This window comes from Ailuropoda melanoleuca, chromosome 14 (genome assembly GCF_002007445.2).
Source record: "Ailuropoda melanoleuca isolate Jingjing chromosome 14, ASM200744v2, whole genome shotgun sequence".
NCBI lineage: Eukaryota > Metazoa > Chordata > Mammalia > Carnivora > Ursidae > Ailuropoda > Ailuropoda melanoleuca.
Genome location: NC_048231.1, coordinates 83,111,515 through 83,135,745, shown reverse-complemented (window position 1 = coordinate 83,135,745; position 24,231 = coordinate 83,111,515). Strand labels below are relative to the sequence as shown.

General features: G+C 50.2%; 1 protein-coding gene and 1 non-coding gene across 2 annotated transcripts in view; both read right to left on the bottom strand.

Annotated features, from left to right (window-relative positions):
- Nucleotides 1-24,231, bottom strand: part of MAPK4 (mitogen-activated protein kinase 4) — a 152,743-nt gene that overhangs the window by 20,383 nt on the left and 108,129 nt on the right. The window contains exon 3 of the mRNA XM_034642436.1: nt 87-231. Coding sequence (XP_034498327.1) covers nt 87-231 — 145 coding nt within the window. The remainder of the gene's footprint in view (nt 1-86; nt 232-24,231) is intronic.
- LOC117796228 lies at nt 2,036-2,142 on the bottom strand. Its single transcript, XR_004620594.1, has one exon. It is a non-coding gene; the product is annotated as a U6 spliceosomal RNA (small nuclear RNA).

The following is a 24,231-nucleotide window of genomic DNA, read 5'->3' as shown; positions in this document are numbered from 1 at the left end:
TGTGGGGTTTTTTTTCTTTCAATCAGTTCTCTCTTTTTATAGAACACCACCAGAGGAGAAGGACGATGGCGTGGTTAGTGTCTTACCAGCGAAGAGCATTCTCCCCGTGAGCATCTCGGCCAGGATGCAGCCGGCGGCCCACATGTCGATGGCTTTGGTGTAGTTGTTCGGAGACAGCAGCAGACGCGGCGAGCGGTACCACTTAGTTACCAACCCTTCCGACAGATAACCCTGGAAGACAAAACCCCCGGTTCCGATGGTCAGCCACGTGCAGATATACCCTCTCTCCCAAGTGCTTCCTTGTTTCTTTCCACCTGAAGACAGCACTCTGTCCAGGATCCTTCCACTCTGGAGCCTTTCCTGAAGCCCAGGGGTTCTCCTCTGGGGATGGGGAGGCAAGATACCAGTATTTCGGGAGGAAGCCTTTCCCATCCCAACTTGATGTAACTATGCAAAACAAATTTGCCCTCATCTAGTCAGAAGATGGACACACAGGAGCCAAACTCAAGTTCATTACCACCATCAACAGAGTAATGATGAGAACCTGGAATTCCATTGATCCAGTAGCTGAATCTCAGGAACAGCCATACATTTGAAATTAAGCCAATTACGTTGGTGCTGAGGATTAGAATTAATGTGGCTACAACGCCAGAGACGCCAAGACCCTGCTGACAACGGGTTAGGCCAGCTTCATAACAGGTACAGGTGAAGGGAGTATGCAAAGAGCCCTAAATGGCAGAGTGGATGCAGCTTTGGTTGGCCCAGAGGATTCTGGGAGCTCCACAGTGTCTTTTGGGGCGGGATAGATGTCCTAGCTGATTTCAGCCACTGCTCAAGGATTTGAGGTCTGGGACAGAATCCTTCCCTACAAGATTTGGGGGTGACATAAGTGGTTTCGCACAGAATGGAAAATATAGCCAGGCAATTTGGAAAATGTTCTCTACATAATTTAGGAAGTTGGCCCAACAGTGTCACCTGGAAGGTGTCCATTTGGATGACCTGGAACAGTCTCTCTAAATTGAGAAGGCAGAGCCATTTGGGGGTTAAGGTGAGACAATTCAGACTGAGGGGATCCAGTGGGAGAGTCTAGGGATGGTCTTGATATCTGCTGATGTAACTCTCCATTTAGCATTTGAATTGCCCTTTTTCTCGATGTAGGAAGTTATCACAGACCCAGGCTAAAGCAGATGAAAAGTTAAGAAACCCAAAAACTCAGGAGCTTTTGATCGGTTCNACAATTTGGAAAATGTTCTCTACATAATTTAGGAAGTTGGCCCAACAGTGTCACCTGGGAGGTGTCCATTTGGATGACCTGGAACAGTCTCTCTAAATTGAGAAGGCAGAGCCATTTGGGGGTTAAGGTGAGACAATTCAGACTGAGGGGATCCAGTGGGAGAGTCTAGGGATGGTCTTGATATCTGCTGATGTAACTCTCCATTTAGCATTTGAATTGCCCTTTTTCTCGATGTAGGAAGTTATCACAGACCCAGGCTAAAGCAGATGAAAAGTTAAGAAACCCAAAAACTCAGGAGCTTTTGATCGGTTAATCCAGAATCTCTTCATTTGTTCGGCAAAGATTTATTAAGTGTTTCAAACCTTCCAAGAGCCCTACAGGACTACAGCAGTTCCCCCTCCCCTGCAGTACGTATTTCTTCAGAATAGGGCCCCAAACTGGTGGAGGGAAAGGGGAAAGAGGAAGTGACCACAGCGTACCCATTCCCCGGCCTCAATGCTCCCACCCAAATGAACTCCTTAGATTCCCTCCTGTCCCCGTCTTCTCACCTCCCCTGCCCCCAGGCCCCTAGCGATCTTCCTTTTCTGTCCTCTGGTTTTGCTTTATACAGAATGTCATATACATGGAGTTCTAGCCCCTTTTTGAGTCTAAATTCCTTCACTTAGCACAAAGCAGCTGGACTCATCTGTGTTGCTGAATGTGCAGTAGTTTGTAGGGGTTTAAGTTTGATTCTAAAAGTTACAGATACACTGGGGCGCCTTGCTGCCTCAGTCAGTGGAATATGCAATTCTTTTTTTTTTTTTTTATATGGAACGCTTCACGAATTTGCGTGTCATCCTTGCGCAGGGGCCATGCTAATCTTCTCTGTATCGTTCCAATTTTAGTATATGTGCTGCCGAAGCGAGCACGGAATATGCAATTCTTGATCTCGGGGTTGTGACTTCAAGCCCCACGTCAGGTGTAGAGATTACTTAAAATCTTAGGGGCGCCTGGGTGGCTCAGTCAGTTAAGCATCTGACTCTTGATTTTGGCTCAGGTCATGATCTCAGGCTCGTAGGATTGAGTCCCTCGTGGGGCTCCAAGCTTAGCGGGGAGTCTGCTTGAGATTCTCTCCCCCCTCTGCCCCGCCACCCCCCCCACTCTCTCTCTCTCCCCCACTCTCTAAATCAGTAAGATCTTTAAAGAAAAAAATCTTAAAAAAATTACAGACACAAGCCGAACTGTAGAAGTTCGCTCTGGGTGGGCAGGTCATAAATAAGAAATGGTTTGACTGATTTTCCACCAGTCAGAGACTGAGCTGGCCAGAGGAAGACAAAAGCAGAGTCAGCCAGAGGGGAGGCAACAGAAGGGGAGTCTTCTCTGACGGAATTTCCCGTCCTATCTGCAGGTGAGGACTGCAGTGAGGACACAGGGGGGCGTCCTTCTGGAAAGTAAAAGAAAGATGTTTGCATGGGCAAGGCTGCCCCTGGGCCAGAAAGAAGGGCCAGACCACGAGAGCAGCTGAGGAAGTTCACCCACAGCTCTTCCTTACTTTGGCACAAACGCTGAGAAGCTGCTGCTTCCCTGTGGTCACTTGTCCCTCAGGCCCTTCTGGAAACAGAGGACATACTGATGTGTTTCAGAAGCCACAGGGCAGAGGAGAATTTGGGAATCTGCAGTGTCTGCTGTCAGGTTCTGGGGCAAGAGGAGCCCTGGGGAAGGGGGTGATGGGAACAGAGGAGGCTCCCTTTCAGGGGTGGAGGGGGGGCAGACATGGGGAAGGAGGTGGTGGCAGGGGTCCTGCCCTCAGCTGAGATGAGCCCTGGGTGTCCAAGCAAGAGAGGCTCTGGAGCCCACAACATGATCCTGGTGATGTGAATTCAAGAAAGTTTCAGTGGAGTGGATGGGGCGAAAGTCAGAACTTTCTAGAATAAAAAGATAAATTTTTAAAGAACACCCAGGAGCGGAGACTCAGTTTTAGCAGAAGGGCTCACAAATCAGTAAGTACATCGGCTCCACAGGAATCTTTAAATGGCTTTCCTGTCTGAGCCTGCAGGGTGGGGATCGCTTCAGCTCCATTTGGATGTGGAAGAACGCGTCCTCAGTCGTCAGACCTGGTCTCCACGTGACGCACCGTTGTGTGAGTCATAAGGGACCACCGCTCTGAGACAGGAAACCAGCACTTCCATGACTCTCCATGGCCCCCTTTCAGCACGAAAGATGCAAAACCGGAGCTGCCCTTTCCCGAGGGTCCCTTTCCTCCTGCCACCCTGTCCCCTGGTGCTCCTGGTGAGAAGCTGATTTTGGAGGTGCTCCTTGGGAGGGAGGCAGCTGGACAGGATTTCCTGTCTAGACCCTGTCATGGGGGCCTTCAGGCCTTCTTCAGCGACTGCTCCAACAGCCCATTTTGTTTCCTTTTAGGGTCCAGTACAGCCAAGGGGAGGCTCTGATTTTAAAGGCATCATAGGTATTTGGGAAATCATCTAGCAGCCGCTGCCCTCGGAGGAGGGTAATTAGGGCCCCCAACAGATCAGAGGGAAGGCATAATAAATGCTCTGAGCATCCTCTGGGCAGAGGGAGAAGGGACACCGCACTCAGTCCCAGCTGAGCGCAGAACAGCCTTGCTCAAACTCACTCCAGAAGGGTGGGCACCGATCGGCGCCTCCAGCAGGGGGTCGGCTCCAGCTCTGTGCCGCTTGCTCTGTCTGCCTCCACCGCCCCCCGCCCCAGGCTGATCCCTTGTGTCTGGGAGACAGAAGGCTGCGGGAGAAGGCATGCTCCCATATACCTCACAGGGATAGGGAGAATTTAAATGGGGACACATTCTCTGAAGAATAAAAGCCCAGTGAATTGTAGCTGAGTGTGTGGTGTGGGGGTGGTGTGTGACAAGGTGCAAAGGCTGGTTTCTCCCCTCATCCTGAATGGCTGCTTAGGGCTGTCCCCCGCTTCCAGGCCAGCACAGGGGACGACTCTGACAGCCTCACCTTCTCTACCAGAAGTCTCTGGCATGCGTTGTCCCTGTGCGGTGCAAATGTGGATGATAATTAAAACCATCTCTGTCTTCAAAGAGTATATAACGTAGTTAAAGAGATGAAACATTCAATACGATTGTCAGAAGGATAAGGAAATGATCTTGGTCAACATTTACGTGGGGCTTGCTCTGTGCTGGGCGCTGTGTTAACATTTTACCTTTTTTTTTTTTAAGATCTATTTATTTATTTGAGAGAAAGAGACAGAGGGAGGGAAGGGCAGAGGGAGAGTGAGTCTTGCGCAGACTCTGCACTCAGCACGGAGCCCGGGGCTAGATCTCACGACCCTGCCGTCATGACCTGAGCTGAACCAAGAGTCGGACACTTAACAGACGGCACCCCCCAGGCGCCCCTGTGTTAGCATTTTACACACATTCGTTCTGCAGTCCTCCCATCAGCCTCTCGATGCAGGTTCTCCACAGAGTAGTCACACCACCTGCCCAAGGTCCCATGACTGGGAAGTGGCCTACGGTATCTGTCTCAGAGCCCACGCTCTAACCTGTACGTGGCCAGACCTCCACCACCACGCACCCCAAACAGAGTCCTGGTGAGCAGTGAGGAGGAGGCCTGCTCAGAATGCAGAGGCGCAGGTTTTGTCTCGCAGTGGGTCGGGAGGGCTTCCTGGAGATGAGGTTTGCGCTGGTCTTGATGGATGGGGACATCTTAGATAGCTCTGTGCTGACAGTGGGCACCAGTGTGAGTCAAGGCAGAGGGTGGGAAGACCTAGAATGTGCTCAGGGGACACAGAGACATCTGGGCATGTGGACAGAGGGGCTGAGGAGAATGACCTCTGTTCTGAAAGTTAATGGACCCCTATAATGACGAGAATCAGAAGTGCTGGTGAGAGGTACAGATTGCCCAAAGCTACTGACATGGAGTCACCATCTGCAGCTTGAATGAGCTCCCCAGGGAGCCTGTGAGCCCCCGCCTAGTTTGAGAACACCAGCAAGAACTAAGGCAGCCATGGAGGGTTGCAGAGTGAGGAAGGAGGGGTAGTGAGTAGGACGGGAGCGTCAGCGGAGGCTGGGAGAGGCTGCTCTGTTTTTCCATTTGCCCTGGGCAGGTCTGGTCCTCTGGTAGGGCTCCTGCGAATTCTTACTACAGGGCAGGGTGTTTACAGAGCTAGGTGTCGACAGGCTCTGCAGTCCCTGTCCCTCGCAGCCTGGAGAGGCTTGCAAGCCTAGCTGGCCGCCAGATGCTACTCTCTGGAGAGCAAGGGATCACGGGTCTCAGGAAGGCCTTCGGAAGGCCCCTGGGCACCACGCTTCCTTGCAGCACACGTAGGCACCCGTCTGATCTAGAAGAAACTAGATCAGGGAAAAAGAAATCAGGCTGTGGAGAAGTAAAACTGTTAGCCTTAGGGGTCAATGCAGGCTGTTGCATGGATGCTGTGATTCTTGTAGACATGCAAGTTCCCAGAAGACCTTCTGGTGGGCGTGCTGTGGAAATCAAAGAGATGTCACATAAGGGATGGGAAAGACTGGGGACTTTGAGCCTGGAGAACATACAGGGGGTGGGTGGCATGAAGCTGCCTTTAAGTTTTTATTTATTTATTAGAGAGAGAGAGAGAGAGAGAGAGTGAGAGAGTGCACGAGCAGCAGGAGGGGCAGAGAGAGAGGGAGAGAGAGAATCTCAAGCAGACCCCATGCTGAGTGCAGAGCCTGATTCCGGGCTCGATCTCACGACCCTGAGATCATGACCTGAGCCGAAATCAAGAGACAGATGCTCAACTGACTGAGTCACCCAGGCACCCTGACAGCTGCCTTTAGACGTTTGCAAGGCTGTCACATGGACGAGGAGTTAAGCTTGTTCTCTGAGGCTCTGGGGACAGATGTGAGCCAAAGCGTGAGACAGAAATCTATGTAATAGGATAATAACAGCTAACATTTATTGAGCTCCTCAAACTGCTCTGCTGCATATGGATTAACTCACTTCATCCTCACAGCAAGTGAGGCAGGGACTCTCATTATAGCCATTTCACAGGGAGGAGTCGGAGGCACAGAGAGGGTAAGCAATCTATCCAGGGTCACACAGGCTGTATGTAGCAAGCTGGGATTCCACCCCAGGCCGTGTGCATGGAGCGCTTTCCCTCTGAGTAGGCGGCGCTGCTGCCTTTCACATCAGAAAAGCCTCTAAAGCCATCAGGGCTGTCTGAGGGGGGACTGGGCTCCTAACAGGCACAGGCGTCCAGGCACAGCACCGAGGACCTTGCGGAGGGATGCACCACCCCCGCCCTCCTGGTGGGTGTCACGAGCCCTGCTCCTCAGACTTTGGTGTGCACTCGAATACTCGGGGACTGAGACCAGACGCAGACTCAGGTCGTCAGGTGGACAGGTGATGCTGCAGCTCAGGGGGCCAAACCTGGACCCGCAGGGCCCTAGCTTATCTTGCCTGTTGTGTCCGGCCCCAAGGACTCATGCTCCGCCCTGCTCACAGGCCAGGCAGATTTCCCCCTCCGAGCAGCAGGCTGACCCATAATAGGGGTTAATTCTTCATGTTACCCTCATCAAAAGATCATTTAGAAAAACAACACCCTCCCAGAGGAGCCTCTACGCACAGACGTATGGCCTTCCTCCTCCAGTCTTTCCTCCTAAGGTATAATTCCTATTTGTGCCAATATTCCTATCAGGCAGGTAGAAGCCTTAAAACACCACCGCCAAATAGCCTTTCTCACTGCTGACTCCAAACTCACTCTATTAAACTCATTTCCATGAAAATATGCAGCAGGGAATCTCTCAAGCAGAGGAAAGAATCGCACAATCTTAAAAGCCCAGTGCACAGCACAATCCCTGGGAAGTCATCAGGTACATTCTGTTCATGCAGCTACGATCCACACGGCTGAAGAGGGTACGGTTCCACCAGCTGCACCGAGCTGTCCTTAACTTCAAGATGCCCTCAATGCTGATCGCTACTTCCGCTGGGGCTGCTGCTTCCCCGCTCTGTGCACAGGGGGATCCTGGCCAGTGAAATACACAATCTCTTCCTAGGTTTCCACGGAAATCAATCAAAGCCCAGTTAAGTTCATACAGGCCGACAGACTCCATGTGGTTACTTCTCTTTATATTTAAAAAAAAAAAAAGATGATAGAATTGCTTTTTTTTTTTTTTTTTTAAAGTAGGCTCCATGCCCAACATGGGGCTTGAACTCACAACCCTGAGATCAAGAGTCACGTGCTCTACTGACTGGGCCAGCCAGGCGCCTGGATAGAATTGCTTTTCGAAGAATAATTTGTTTCCAATTGTGGCAAAATATGCTTAACTTAAAATTCACCATCTTAACCACTTTCGAGACTACAATTTAGTGGCACTGAGTACACTCACATTGTTGTCCAACCCATCACCATCTGTTTCACAAAACTGAGTCTGTCCCCATCAAACAAGTGCCTGGCCCCCAGCCCCACCCTTCTACTTTCCCTCTCTGTCAATCTGACTACCCATCCAAGTGCAATCATGTCCTTTTGCAACTGGCTTATTTCACTCAGCACAATGTACTTCCTCTTACTTTTATTTTTTATTTATTGATTTTTTAAAAGATTTTATTTATTTAGAGAGAGAGCATGTGAGTGGGGGGAGGAGTAGAGGGGGAGGGAAAGAATGTAAAGCAGACTCCCCTAAAAGCCTGGAGCCTGACACAGGGCTCCGATCCCACAGCCCCAAGATCACGACCTGAGCTGAAACCAAGAGTTGGATGCTTAACCGACTGAGCCACCCAGGCACCCCCTTCCTCTTACTTTTAAAACAGCAGAAAAGTGGGAGCAATGGGATGGGCTTCTTTTTAAAAAGTGCTTTCTTGGAATGTGGTTGTCTTCTAATAACAGTAGAGCTGACACCATAGATAAAAGCTTTGGACATTAATCTCACAGGATCCAAACCATGAACTCTGATTTCTACCACAGTTTGAAGACATGACAAAATGTTTTGTTTGGAGATGTACCAGGATCACCAGCTCTATTCCCCCCATCCTCCCCAGGGATGGGCCGCTGAGCTGGTTGGAGAGGTGGATGGAGGGAAGGCTTGTTTGGTGCCTCCAGCCTCAGTTTCCCCATCTGTTTGTGCTCTTGGTCTCCAAGCGTTCCTCTGTGGGGCACTAGAGTCTTAGGATGCCACCCCACAACAGCAACCCTTCAACGAGGGGCCCTGTTGGGCCCAAGTGACTCATTTTTAATGGGCTGTGAGCAAAGACTCCGTTTACGAAGAGACACTGGCTGCCAGGCCCTAATTAGACATTTGTCTTGCTGACCTTCAGGGAGAAATCGGGTGGCACCCTGGGGCAGCTGCTCTCACACCTGCTACACGTTAGAAGCACCCAGAGAACTTAAGAGAATCCCGATTCTCAGGCCACCTGCCATACCAATTATGTCAGAATCTCCGGGGGGTAGGACCCGAGCATCAGGACTTTTTAAAACTCCCTGGGTGATCCCACTTTATAGCCATACTTGAGAACCAGTGTCCTACAGATGTTAGTTCAACGGCTTTGAAAGGTAAGCAGTATTTTCAAGGTTCCCCAATTAGCGCAGCCTCTATTTCTAGCTCCACTCAGGAGGAGACGAATCCCTGAATAGCCACAGAGGTCTCTTCCGGACGGCTGACTCGTGGGAAGCAAAACTTTACTGGAAAGCAACCAATCATGACAATGGCTGCCATTTATTGAAAACTGACGATATGCCAGGCACTGTGCTGAGTGCTGCTGTATCGTTACTGCATTTCATTATCAAAATGAACTCTATGAGAAAAGCACAGAGTGGTGAATAACTTGACCAAGGCCAGATTGGCTAAAAATGGGCGGTGCTGAGATTTAGTCCCAGCAATGAACAAAGCAAAGTCCCTGTCATGACAGAGTGTATTTGTGAGCCGGAAAGACTGCTGAACAAGCGAATGCATGGTATCTCCAGGGGAAATGGTGCAAGAATAAAAAGAAAGCAGGGTAAGGAGACAGAGTGATGGATTGGGTGATGGTCCGGGAAGGCCTCTGTGATAAGGGGACATTAGTGATCCTTGTGGCCACGTGGGGAATGTCAAAGACGTTCATCTCTGAGCCCCAAGTTTCCCCTTTCTGTCCCACACCCCCAAATGAGGGCAACGCTCTCAACTTTCTCCTGCAAACCTTCCTCTGAGATCTCTCATGAACATCCAGGTATAAATACCCAAGAACATCTTTGAGCGGAGGAGGGAACTAACGTCTGTTAAGCACGTACGATGCACAAGGGATTTCATGCCAGCATTAGCTCAGCTGACCTCATGACAACCCTGTAAGATAAATATTTATTTTTTCATTTTATAGCCGAGGAAATTACTGCAGCTCCTACCCCCTCTGCCTGGCTCCCTGGGCAAGCCTTTGTGTTCCTGAATCCCTTTCGTCTCCAAAATCACAACAACGAAGGAGGGGAGGCCCTCAGGGCAGGGACCAGACATTCTATCTCCACCTGCATTGCTCAAGGGAGGTGCTCACTTTAAATGTGGTGAATTCATGGAATGAATGTAAGCTGCTCATAGTGGAATGACTGATATGCTCATAGTGGAATTTCAGGAAATGACCGCCAGTCAATACATTATTTTGAAGTTGGTTGGCCATGTTCAAATCACAGGGCCAAGGGTAGCAGCCACGTTCAAGTCCAGCCCTCCGAAATCTAGCGGCTCCCTCAGATGTGGGCTGTGGCTGTGGATTTCTCTCTGACATTATCCTGATACTGCAGCATGGGCTGCGAATCTTGCTGGGGGGCCAAAGGGGAGGTCAGACTTAGCGCTTTACTGCAACCCTTCCACCTCCAATCGCTAAAAGTAAGAGGACGCTCCCGCCCCCGGGGCGCTCCGGAGGAATGTGCACAATCTTAAGGAACGTGTGCCACCGCCTCCCACCTGGCAGGCACCACCCTGGGCCCTCCGTGCTCTTCCACTTGATTCTCACGACAGTCTCACTAGGGGGCGCTGTCACGGTCCCCGCTCTATGGCAGGGAGCTCAACAACACAGGACCAACATTATGTCCCACAGCAGACAGTTGCATCCCCATTTCTGCCCTGCGCCCCACAGCTGCTCATGCACCGTCCCCTTCCAGAGAATAAGACTTCTCCCCCGTTCAGCTTGCAGAGCATGCCCAGAAGAACCTTCTTGGGCTCCCCTCTCTCAGAAGGCTCTGTTATGCACCACCGCCTTTGTTAAAGATAACTAAGATGGCATTGAGACTACGAAAAGTGAGAGCTATGTTGTCATGGTCTTGCTTTTTTCTGTGGAAGCTGGGTCAGGAGGATCTTGGAAGGGAGGGGCAGATCTTGGAGACCGGGGGTGGCTTGATTAAACAGATGGCTATGGGTGGGGACCTACGTTGGGCCCAGGCAGTTCACCTGAAGGGGTTAGAAATCCCTCTCTCGGGGCGCCTAGGTAGCACCGTGGTTAAGCGTCTGCCTTCAGCTCAGGGTGTGATCCCAGCGTTCTGGGTTCGAGCCCCACATCAGGCTCCTCCACTAAGAGCCTGCTTCTTCCTCTCCCACTCCCCCTGCTTGTGTTCCCTCTCTTGCTGGCTGTCTCTATCTCTGTCGAAGAAATAAATAAAATCTTAAAAAAAAAAAAAAAGGAAAGAAAAGAAATCCCTCTCTCGGAGGCCTTCGAAGGGCAGGAGCCTGGGGAAGTTGGCATTGGGCAGGGCAGGGTTCCTGCCGTGGGAACGCCCCTGAAAAGGCCCAGCCTGTATGTAGGAAAGGAAGCAGCCACCTACAGAACGGGGCCGGGGGACGGGAGCGGGGGGAGAACAGGGAAGAATGAGCCAGAAAAGCCCTGCTACTTCTGAACTTGGCAACCTCCCTGGCCTGGGGTTGGAAAGTCTCATCTATGGAATCACTACTTTGAGCTAAGGCAGCATTTCCCAAAATGGGCTCACATCCCAAAGATGCTGATGGGAGGCGCTAACAGCGTGTGAACAGACAAACCCTTGAGGCAGGTGGGCAACAACCAGGTTTATTTGCAGAGTCTCAGGCTCTCCTAGATGGGGTTCGGATGCACCACCCGGCACAGCTCTTTGTCCGCATAAGCATATTTTCCAGGTGTGTCTTAGGGACCAACCTTTCTCTGGATATGCCTTGGGAAATACTGGGCAAGGTCCTTGTCAAACGATTACCTGGGAGAGGAAACACTGACCTGTTAGCCATTGTCTTCTGTTATATTAGCAAGGACTCGTGTCACTGTGGCTCCTGCTGAATGAGCTCTGTGTGGATGGAAATGCACACTGCGCCCCTCACTCATCTCTGGGCCCCTGAGGACAGGGACTGACTGCACCTGCTGTGGCTGGGGTCTGCAAGTGGACGAGGCCGAAGGCACAGGTGACTGCATGTTACAGAAGCAATCAGAACTGCTGGCTGCTCTGAATTCACAGAGGCTCTGGCCTCAAGGGTGGGGAAGGGCAGGCTGCTGGGGGGAAGGGCAGGCCTGCTGGGTGGGTGCCATTGTCCCCTTCCCCCAACCACCAGGGAAGAAGCACAGGATGCAAGGGATGGAGGAGGACTGTGGGGACAGAGACAAGGGAGGCGGAAAGGCCCCGACACCAACACCAGCCCCCCTGGCTCCTCAGTGTTGGCCCTGTCAGGGTCCAAACCCAGCTCTGGGGTCAGTAACCCTGTCTGACCCTGACCTCAAGAAGGGTCATCTCTCCTTGATGGCTGGGCTGCCTGGATCACATTATTAATCAGAGACCACATCCTCTCTCTGCAGAAACACTTCTCTTCCATAACAACCTGCAGGGCCCCAGTCATGTCCCACTTCTGAAAGGCACGCTGAGGGACCGCTGGGGTCATGTGCTCCAGGGAATTCTGGTCCCATTTCAGAGGTTTTGTTGACAGGTATTTCTTAAGTTTTTCCAGTGGATCTGGCTCTGTGTGAGGTTCTCTGAGTTGGGGGACTGTCCTTAGGGAGCTTACAAGCCAATTCTGTGCAGTGAGTTTTCTGGTTTGACTACAAAGACCATCATTAAGCCAAGGACACTCAACACCGGGTGAGAGAGGGAGTGGGGCCTCACTGCATGAAGAATGAAACAAAAAGGGGGTTGGGGTAGGTCTGGGGGGTCTTAAAAATACAGAATTATGAACACAAAATTAAGTATGAGAGCGAATATTTTTGAATCAGAAAACTGCAGCAAATTAAAATCTATAAAAAGCTGGCAAATACCACAAACATCACATGATTCACAAAAATAACATTTTTACTAATTAGCTGCTTGGCAAACTGCAGGTAGCAAACACGTGAGTATACCGCCTAATCTCTGATCATCTCTTCTACGGCAATTTTGTAACATAATTTTTCACAGTCAGAATTTAAAGATAACTCAGTCTTCGAAAGATAATTGAAAAGCTAACTCAGTCTTTACTATGGTTGTTATTTCAGGATCATTGGTATTTTACAAATGTCTCTCATCTCCAGAATTCGCTGGGTAAGGTCATATAAATTTTTAGGATTATTGTCAAGTTTGGGAAAAATAGGGGTGCCTGGGTGGCTCAGTCATTAGGCATCTGTCTTCGGTTCAGGGCGTGATCCCAGAGTCCTGGGATCGAGCCCCACATCGGGCTCCTCGGCTGGGAGCCTGCTTCTTCCTCTCCCACTCCCCCTGCCTGTGTTCCCTCTCTCGCTGGTTGTCTCTGTCAAATAAATAAATAAAATCTTTAAAAAAAAAAAAAGTTTGGGAGAATAGGCACTCTTTCGTATATGTGCTATAAGGTTGGGGGGGACATTTCTAGTTTTCTCATGCGGTGACTAAATTTTATTCTTTGAATTGGTGGTACTTACTGACCAGGCTGTCCTTAACCAGGATGCGCTAGGTGTGGCCACATATTACGGGCTGTAGGTGGGATCTGCTTCTTTTGTGTGAGGATACCCCATGACTTGTTTCAGTGGCCACAGAAGGATTCCCGGGAGCTATTCGGACACCAAGACGATTGGCAATAACTGAACTGTATATAGAAGCTAACTGCCAACCATGTGAATATATCCCACTAAAACCAAACTAAATGAACCCCTAGCCCAACCTCCTCTTAGCCAGAGGGCCCAAATACTGAGCCATGCCAGCACCACCCAACACCAGGGAAGACATGGCAGAGGGCAAGTCAGAATGGAAACAGACCACTTCTTAAAGCTGATGGCTACCAAAACAGCTCAGCTTGCAAATATTACAAAAATATATAACCATGTGAACACATGGTGAGAGGCCCTGAGTTGGGCTTCATGAACTCTGTGGTGAATTCGGCTCTCACCAGGAGGACAAAAGCCCAAAGAAGGGGCAGGGGCTGAGGAGAACAGGGAGGCAGGTTGTCAGGACCTTCAAGACAGGAAAGCAGATACATAGTGTAGGAACCTTCCCTGAGGTCAATCACAGTAGGGCCTGTCTTCTCATAGCCTGAGGCAGGTTGTCGAGAGGGCTGGTGACCCCACAGCGTCTGTGAGGACGGAATGGTTACAGTGTAAGCCAGCGTGGTTCTGAAGGATGTTTCTTTCCCTCCTTACAGAACAAGCTGGTATGATCTTTGGCCACCAGGAAAGGTCTCTGATCTCCTCCCCTTGCCACCTGGAGCCTTAAATTCCTTTACCAAGAGCCAAAACCCCTGGTTTCACTTTTAGAGGAATAGCTAGAAAAGCAAATTCCTTGCCTCCCCCCAAAAGAGTATGCAGGGATTTTATTTTCCACACTCAGCAATGCATCTAGAAGGTTTTGGGAGAGCTAAGGAGGTAGGAGAATGCAAGAGCCGTGGACACTTAGAGGAGGCGGGGCTCTGAGGAGGGAAGGGGCACAGGGGGTGGGAGTGGGCCCCAAAGATACAATTTTCTCGCACCCCACCCGGCGGGTCCTGCAACCCTTGGCAGATGGTTACACAGAAGGGGGGTGATCTTTGCGTCACTATTTACGAGAAAGCACTGTGAGTGCACTTGGTTTACAAAACTGTAATACAAGGGGCGCCTGGGTGGCACAGCGGTTAAGCGTCTGCCTTCGGCTCAGGGCGTGATCCCGGCGTTATGGGATCGAGCCCCACATCAGGCTCCTCTGCTATGAGCCTGCTTCTTCCTCTCCCACTCCCCCTGCTTGTGTTCCCTCTCTCACTGGTTGTCTCTCTCTCTCTGTTGAATAAATAAATAAAAAATCTTTAAAAAAAAAAACTGTAATACAAGCACCAGTCGATGTGTGAGGCTAGAGTTTCTTCACTTTCACAGCTGCATAGTATTCCAGGGCGTTTAGAGAGGGGGGTCTCGGAAGAGGCAGTCGGCATCCTTCTATTAGATTCACTTCTAGCTACCATTATATAATAAAGAATTTGGCTGGTCTTCATCCCCGGTTGCTGGGAGGAAGCCTTTAAACCCTCTGCAATGTCCTGAGTGTCAGGAGGGCCTTTGTTACTCATTATGGGCTTGGAGAGAGTTTCAGGAGGGGTCTGGCCATGTGATTAGAGGGCTGGGGGAGGGGGCTGGGCGGGCTGCCCGAGATGGAGTTCGCTCCGGTGGCCAACGACTCAATCAACCATGACCATATAATGAAAGCCGGATAAGAACTCCGGACACTGGAGTTTGAGTGAATGTCCTTGGTTCGTGACCCGCACACCTATGTACTGAGAGAGTGACCAAAAACACTTCACATTTGGGACCCTCCTGGGCTTTGCCTTCCGGATTTCTTCCTTTGGCTGGTTGTGATTCGTATCCTTTATACTAACACTGCAGTCGGAAGCATAGGGCTTTCCTGAGTTCTGTGAATCGTTTAAAGGAGGGGGTATGAGAGCCCTCGAATTTGTAAACAGTTGGTCAGACGTGCCGGTGGCCCGGGGAAGCCCCGAGCTTGCGGCTGATGACTGAAGTGAGGACAGTCCTTTGGGGACAGGCCCTTACCCCGTGAATCGTGTTCTAACTCCAGGTCAGAACTGAACTGGAAATAGGGACACGGCAGATGTCGTTAGTTAAGATGAAGTCATTGGGATGGACCTCAACCAATTTGACTCGGTTCCTTATCAAAAGGGGAAATTTGGACACAAGACACCCACGTCGGGAGGAAGCCATATGAAGATGAAGCTTCTACGAGCCAAGAAATGCCGAAGATGTCAGCAAAGCACTAGCAGTGAGGGTCAGGCATGGAATGGACCCTCCCTCCCTGCGCCTAGAGGAACCGACCCTGGCAACACCTTGATCTCAGACATGTGGCACCCAGAACTGTGGGACGCAGGTTTCTGTTCTGTCAGGCGTTCAGCGTGTCGTGCTTTGTTACACCAGCCCAAGCGAACTAAGGCCAACGGAGGTTTAATTCGCTTATTTTTTTTAAATAGCAGAAGTCAAATTTCTCACAATCCTTCTGGGTGTCTCTTCTCTGCGGGGGCCCTGACGCTCAGGTGCTCCAGCACCAGGGGCACACGACACACGGAAGCATCTGGGGGTTTCTTAGTGAGAGGACCTAGCCCTGGTCTCACTGCAGCCTGCACTCACTCTCCTGCCAGACAAAGACGCCTCGCGGGCTGTGTGTCTGTGCTGGGAACATGAGCTTTGGACCTGGGTTCAAGGCCTGGGCCAGCGGCTTACGCGCTGGTGACTTACAGTCACCTTCTTAACCTCAGTGAGGAGAGCACTCCCTAAGGGGGCTGTCGGGATGAAACAGAAAACACAGGCAAAGCACCCTGCTCTGAATACTGGCCCGCTGCCCTTCCTTTCTCAGCTCTGTTTTTGTTTTTTTGAGAGAGAGAGAGTGGGGGCTGGGGAGGGACAGAGGGTGAGGGAGAGAGAATCTTAAGCAGGCCCCGCCCCTGTGCAGAGCCCGACGCGGGGCTCGACCCCACAACCCTGAGCCGCAATCAAGAGTTGGCCACTTAACTGAAGGAGGCACCCAGGTGCCCTCAGCTCTATTTTGAGAGAGGCATCAATGGTGCCCCTTTGTTTGTTATGCCCAAACTCCTCAGCCTGATTTCTCGGGTTCTTACTGCTCTGCCCGTTCCCAGGCTCCCAGCCTTCCACTCCCTGCTCCCCAGGTCAAGCTCTGCTCTGTGAGATGTCCCCCACCTTTCCCTTGCTGTTGCCCGCACCTGCAATGCCTCCTGTCACCTCCTACTCAGATCCTGACAACCAGGAGACCACCTTCATGCCCACGTCCTCCAGATGTACTCATGTCCTCCAAATGACCTCTAACTTGGAAGGAAAGTAAGGCCAGAAGGGGGTAGGGGAGCGAGGGAAAGGAAAGTTTTCACTGAAAGACCCATCTGTGTCACTCATCTCACAGCGGGTAGTCCATGCCACCCTGTCTGCTTTGCTAAGGTGTTAGTCTCTGCTCCATCTTTCCCGTTCGATCGTCGGCTGCAGGACAGTGCACAGTGCTGTTTGTCAAGCACGTTCAATTCAGACTGGTTTCTGAGAACAACCGGCTGGAGTGGAGGCATCATGACCCTCCGACCACACCCAGCACAGACTTTCCACGTGCAGCGCCTGCTGCTGATGGCAGTGGGGGTATGTCAACGCCTAACCCCTGGATGCCCCTTTCCCATTCGTTCCTGTCTCTCGGTGAGGGCGGGGTGGGTACAGAGGGAGGGAGCAGAACCAGAGGTTGGCAATGAGGCCAGAGCTCCCTGGGCGAGTTGGTGCCCCCTGTATGGTGTCACCGAAGCCCTCTCTGTGCAAGTAACTCTTCTGGGAAGTCCTGTGTCGTGCCTGATTTCCCACCTTCAGAATAAATTATATGGGGTAATATTCTGGGCATGCAGGGGGCCGCTGTTAAAATGCTGAAGGACACCTGTCACTCAATCAGTGAGTATTAAGTGTTCACACCTGGGGAGAGACATGCAGACAGGAGCCCACTTTGAAGAGGTGACAACAGGGCTCCGCTGGATAGTGAGGACACCATGGGGACAGGGGCTGTAAAAGGCACTGATGGCCCTGGGTGGCCCAAGGACTCTGCCTGCGTGGGGAGGTGGCTGTGGAGAAGGGAGCCTGAGAAATGCCCATCTAAGGTCAGTGGCTGAGCCCACCTGGGGCAGCCCTCAGGGAACCTGAGTCCTGCAGGACTAGGACACCCTTGGGGGAAGTCATTCAGGCTAGCTGAATTTGCCCAAGAGGAGAAGGGTGCCCTATATGCATACAGTCCCATGACTTTCTTTTGATGTTAATCATTTTGGATAGAACTTCCCGAATACTAAGGGCACCATTTTCAATAGCTTCAAAGCTCTCTTTTTCTCCCACTCTTTTGTTTTCTTCCAAGCAGCAGGACCTTTCTGATGTTTCCCCATCCAAAGTCTCCTGCAGCTAACACCTAGCCCCTCTTGTGGAGTCAGAGGTGGGAGGTCACAGACTTGCTCGTAGGCCTCCCCTGCATCCCTGCGGCAGCCCCCGGGGAAGAACTCCAGGCTCCAAGGCTCTAAAGAACACAGTTTGACAATGTCTGTGTGGGAGAGAGCACTGGAACTTAAGTTGGAAGCCCTAGGGTGAGGCCAGATTTACCACTCATTAGTTACATAAGCCTAGGCCATCTTAGCCACCCTCGGTCTTAGTTTTCCTCATCTGTAAAACGGGAGAAAAAATACAGCCCTAGCTATACCACAGGATTACCATGGGAATCACGATGACCAAACAATCAAGTGCACAGCAAATGCGTGGGAAGTCTATGCACACTGGAAAGGGCCCCCCGACCCAAGTTTCTATCATCATTCACATCATACCTACGGCTGGCTTCTTAAAATAGACTGTGATTGAACACCCTTCTACAGGGTCGGGATTTTGAACAGCATGATTCTGAGTCCTCACACGCTGTGGTTCTCAGATATCAAAGGCAGGCAGAAACCCCTCTCCAGAGCCCGCTGGCTGTGATTTCCCGTTAATTCAGATGACTGCCTTTATATTTTGTCTGTTTCCTTACCTGTCAGACCATCAGCTGTCACTTCTCTCTGCTCTAAGGTGCCTGTCTAGTCCGTAGTTTGCTGCCTCGAATGTGCCGGGGATTTGACAACCAGATAATGAAGCATATCAGAATCGTGTGTGCAGTGAGGGTGCGCTGGCCAAAGGGGGATGGAGACACACCGCGTACGGGCGAGGCATCGTCTGGTCAGTAGTTTATAATCTCTTCACTTTCCATCTTGCCTGTGGCTCAGATGAATGAGGCTGCAAAACAGTAGGACTGCTTCTGTCCTTGCTCCTGAGTCCAAGATTTATCCTGCCAACAAGGCCTACTCGGTGCTCCCCCACCATGGACACCAGAGGAGACCACCGGCTCAAAGCTGAGTTCATAGAAACAGGTGTCCTGGCCCCCAGTTGTCCTATCCCAGGTTCTAGCTGGCTTTGGTCCTTTGTTCTCTTTCCTCCCATATGCCCTGGCTCTGGTCCATCCAGTAAGAAGAGCTCATGTCTACTGCGGACTTCTTCCCTGCCAAGCACTATGCATTCTTTATTTTATCCAGTACTTGGAACAACGCTGTAAAGTGGGTTCTGTTATTTCCTTCTTGCAGGTAAGAAAATGGCGCTTAGAGGATATATCACTTGCTCAACGTCCCACAATTTTTAAGGAATAGGATCAGGGCTTGTAACCTGACAGCTTCTCTGCAGAGTTCTTCCCCTTGGGCATGACACAGAGTGAACTCAAGGCCCTGCTGAATCCTCGATGACCAGATTCTCTCCGACAGAAGGTGCAGCGGCCGGCACCACAGGGCTCACACGTACCGGCCCCAGGGAGCAACGAAAGATTTCCTCCAGAGAGTAGAGGGGAGGCCACCCAGGACTGGGTGAGGCCCTGCACCGAGGCTCCAGGTAAGGAGACCCGAGATCTGGGCTACAGGCAGAGAACCGTGAGGTGGTCTGATTTCTGGAGCAGCAGGAAAGTTGCTTGAAAAATACCACCTCCACATGCTGGCTGATGCCTGAAAAATCCCTTTCCCTTTCACGGCAGAGAGTAAAACTTAAAATATAAATGTTACCAGGCTGTATGGCTTTGTGCTACAATTCTACGGAAGTGTACGTGACTGACTCGGCTTTCTTTTTCTCCAGATCCCTGGAGGATTCTGAGAGAAGGAAGAAGCACCTAGTAGTGCTCCCGTGGGGACGAGGGAGGACAGGAAAGAGGACGGGGGACAGCAAACTGTGGGCAGACGCTCTAATGAGGGGCAAGGATGCAGAGAGGGGAGACCAGGAGATGGTTTGGTAGTGTCAGCAAACATGGCCGGATTTAGCTCTCCGGCAAGCACAAAGTCGGACAGCTTTGGTTGGCTTCCATCAGCAGCTGCATTTAAGAAAAGCCACTGTTCAAAATGAGGCAGAACACTGCAAAGAACATAATGTGGACGGGATTCGGTGCTATTTAGGAAGCGGGTCGGTGTTCTGGCTAAAGGGGGGTTAAGTGGAAAAGACTTTTTGTTTCAACCCCTGTTGCTGGAAAGACCGCTAAAATGTCCCCATTCAATTTCCTGCCTTGCTACACAGCACCCAGGGAAAAGAATTCAATTTTTGATGACTGAACGACTTCATTAGCTTTCGGGTCTCTCTGAATTTTCGTACGTTATAGTGCCAGGCTGCAGACAGAAGTGTAGAGAATGTGGCATCCTGTCTATACAACGTGTGAAGTGAGAAACCAGAGAGCGAGGGAATTCCTGGCGAGACTTGTTTTTAGTTTTCTGTCATTTGTTTGCTTCTCAAAGTCTAATCTCAGCCTTAGTATCACCTCAGGCAGGTCACTTTTGGGGAGGCCCCTCTGGGGACCGAGTTGAGCTGTTTTCTAAGTTTTTACAGGGCCTGACGTTCTGCGTCTCTGAGAACTGAGCTGCTCGAGTTAGGGGACAGGTCCCCCAAAATTGGGATTTTGCGACCTGCAGCATGCCCCATTCCAGGAAATGGAAAGCCATCCAGCACCAACATGCCCTCTCCCACCACAGGACTCACCGTGAAGGCCGCAGACACGCGTCACTGAAACAACAGAGCCCACGGCAAGTGCCATTACTTAGGACCACTCGAGGAGATGACAGTCTTTAAACCAGACGGCTTCTCCCAAACACAGTCTGAGGGTGACCTGCACAGAACTGGCCTTGCTGGGGATTGCTGAGGGTACAGGGCCAAGACCAGAAGTTCAGGGGTGAACACTGCTCTAATCGCATGCATCTGGAACTTGGGGGTCTCTGTGCCTAGACGGACTACAGAAGACGACACTGGGATGGGAGTCCGAGAGTGGCTTGGTAAGTATCCCACGGCTGGTGTTACCACGGCTGGTGACCATGGCACCTCCTGACACGTGTGCGGCGCAGCCCCATCTCTGAGTGGTTTCTTGTCTTTGAACTCTGATTTTCCCAACTGCCGTCTGCAGGGGATGTGGGCCCATATCCTCTTTCACTTGACAGTGAGGAAGCTGAGCCTCATGGGGCGGGCTGACTTGCTCAAGGCCGCACAGGTACTGTGCAGGAGGCAGGGCTGGGACCCAGGCCTCAGACACCAGCCCACTGGTCTTTGAAACTGCCTTAACTCGACTCCTGCTCCAGTGCCCCTGTGAGAGAGGAAAAGCAGGCAACCACTGTGTTTGTTTCCAGATGGGGAAACCAAGGCACAGAGCAGTGATATTTGCGCCTAGTCACTTGGGAGCTGGGAGTGGCACGGAGGGTAGAAATCATATCGTCTGAACCTCAGGCCGGTGTTTTGTTCCCAAACAAGCAACGTCTTTAGTCTGGGATTCCTAGTGGGCTGTGGAATTGCCCACTGTGAACGCCCTGAGCAACAGGACGGCATGAGGGGGCGGAGACAAGAGAAGGAGAGAGAGGAACGGCAGGGGAGCAAAGCTGNGGAGGCCCAGCAACAGGACGGCATGAGGGGGCGGAGACAAGAGAAGGAGAGAGAGGAACGGCAGGGGAGCAAAGCTGGGGCCAGTGAGTCCTCCTGGGTGCCAAGACGGCAGAATGAGACAACGCCAGCAGGTCACCTCACACACTCCTTGCCGCTGGCCCTTTGGCCCCAATCTGTACAGGTCTTCCTTGACCCTCCTTCCTAATTCCTGCAACAGCCCCCATCCTTGCCAACTTCATCCCAGTGCCTTCCTGCCAATGGCTTCTCAAGAGCCCGTGTGTGGGTGGGGGGTGGGGGGCAGTTCCCCAGGCCTGCCTTCATCTGAGGTCAGCGGGAGCTCCTCTAATGGGCGGATCCAGTTCACACCATCACGCCAGTGTGATGCCAAGGGTAGAAGGGCTCTCCTCCTCCCCGTCCACTCAAGGGAATGAAGGGAGTAAGCCTCTTAGTTGCAGTAACAGAAGCCACTCAGCGGAGTTTAAGCAAAAAAGATGGGCTCCTCCTCCAGGAGTATTTGATGCAGACAAGGGGTGAGAGCAGAGTCAAGCCTCCTAAGGCCTGGAAACACTGACCAGAGAGCTCTCCAGCAATCGGACAGGCTTGCTCTGTCTCCACTGTCTCTCCACCCCTGACTCCCCATCTTTGCGAGGCACCCTCTGTGTGCAAGTGTTGACCTCACCGGCTTGGCAGTTGTCTGTGCTGCCATCTGCTCCGCTCAGATGAGAGCGGCCACCATGCCTGACCCACTTCCTGTTGGACAAGGTGGGAACGTGGACGGTGAGGCTGTTGCTGAAGGGCGACGTCCAGAGAGAGAGGAGGGAATCCAGCCACTGCTCCGTGGCTGTGCTCCATCTCCACGCAGCCTTGCATCCAGCTGGGCAGCCGGTTTTCCTGCACATCCTGCACATTTCCTGCACATGCGGCAGGGAGGCAACTCTCCATCGGGGGCCGACGGAGTTTTGTGGGCAAACTCTGGGACTGTTAAAAATATCTAGTCTATGGGGGCGCCTGGGTGGCTCAGTTGTTAAGTGTCTGCCTTCGGCTCAGGGCGTGATCCCGGAGTCCTGGGATCGAGCCCCACATCAGGCTCCTCTGCTGGGAGCCTGTTTCTTCCACTCCCACTCCCCCTGCTTGTGTTCCCTCTCTCGCAGGCTGTCTCTCTCTGTGTCAAATAAATAAATAAAAATCTTTAAAAAAAATCTAGTCTATGTAAGCACCCCACTTAAATATAAACTCCCTGAAGTCAGGGACCTCGTCTAGAGTACTGAGTTCCAGTCTTGTGTCCTCAGAAGCTAGATCATAGTTGGCATTCAAATATTTGTTGATTGAATAAATATTTTTATTTTAAAACAGCTTTACTGAGGTGTAGTGACATGCAACTGCACATATTTAAAGTGTACAATTTTGGTATGTTTTGACATACACATGCAACTGTGAAATCATCACCAAAGTAACGAATGTATGCGGCACCCTAGAAGTTTCCATGCCTCTTTGCCGCTTTCCATCCCTAGGCAAGCACTGAGGTGTTTACTATTACTGTAGATTACTTTACATTTTCTAGAATTCTATATACATGGAATCTGACAGTATCTCATTATTCATTCTGGTCTGGCTTCCTTCACTCAGCATAATTATTTTGAGATCCATCTCATATTGCTGTAAGTGGTTCATTCCCTGTTATTGGTAAGTAGTAATTCCGTTGTATGGACATACCACAGTTGGTTCATCTGAATGTTGACAGACATTTGGATAACTTCCAATTTTCCCTCTATGAAAAAGAAAGCTGCTATGAACATTTGTATACAAGTCTTTGCATGGATGTATATACTTTCATGTCTTCTGAGTAAATATATTGAAGTGGAAAGTCTGGATCATATGGTAGATGTAAATTTAACTTTTAAAGAAACTGCCAAATCATTTTCCAAAATGGTTTTAACATTGATTTCCAAATATTAAGCCAAACTTGCATTCCTGAGATAAAATACACTTGGTCAATAGGCGTTTTTCTTTGTACATATCATTAAATTCTATGTGCTAAAATTTTGTTTAGACATTTTGCATATATGTTAATGGGGGAGATGTTTTCTTGTAATGTTTTTGTCAGGCTTTGCTATTATCACAATGCTTAGAATGAGCATTGAGAAGTAATCCCTTCTCTCCAATTTTTTGAAAGAATTTGTAAAATTGGTTCTATTTCTTCCTTAAATATTTGGTAGAATTCCCCTGTGAAGCTATTTGAACCTGAAGTTTGTGGAAAGGTTTTTAACTACACATTCATTTTTTAAGTAGAGATAGGGATATTCAGGTTATCTGCTTCTTTAAAAAATTTTTTTGAGATTAATTCATATACCATAAAATTCACTATTTTAAAATGCACCATCCAGTGGTTTTTAGTGTATTAGCAAGGCTGTACGACCATCATTACTAATTCCAGAACATTTTCATCATCCCAACACAAAACTTCATACCCGCTGGAAGTCATACTCTATTTTTCCCCAACTCCCAGCCCCTGGCACCACTAATTTACTTTCTGTCTCTATGAATTTGTCTATCTTGTACAGCTCACAGAAACGGAATCATAGAACAGGTGGCCTTTTTGTGACTGGTTACTTGCACTTAGCATAACTGTTTCAAGATTCACCCACAGTATAGCCTGCATACCAGCACTTCATTCTGCTTCATGACCCAAAGAGCCAAAACCATCTTGAAAAAGAAGAGTATTGGAAGACCCACCTCCTGATTCCAAAATTTGCTACAAAACTTCAGTCATCAGGACAGTATTGTACTGACATAAGGAGAGACATGAATGAAGGTAGACCTCTCTCTCACACCACCTACAGCAATGACTTCAACATGGATCGAAGACCCAAGGTAAGACCTGAAACTATAAAACTTTTAGAAATCATAGGTGTACATCTTCACGACCTTGGATTAGACCCAACTGCAAAAACAACAAAAGAAAACATAAACTGGGTATCATTAAAATAAAAAAACATGTGCTTCAAAGGACAACTCCAAAAGAGCGAAAGATAACCCACAGATTGACAGAAATTTTTTCTGCAAATTATTTATCTGATAAGGGACTTACACCTAGAATATATAAAGAATTTTTACAATTCTATAGTAAAAAAAAAAACCCAAAAAACAAAAAACCCGAACAACCTAATTAAAAATGGGCAAGGGATCTGAACAGACAGCTGCCCAAAGAAGATCTACAAATGGCCAATAAGCGCACGAAAAGATGCT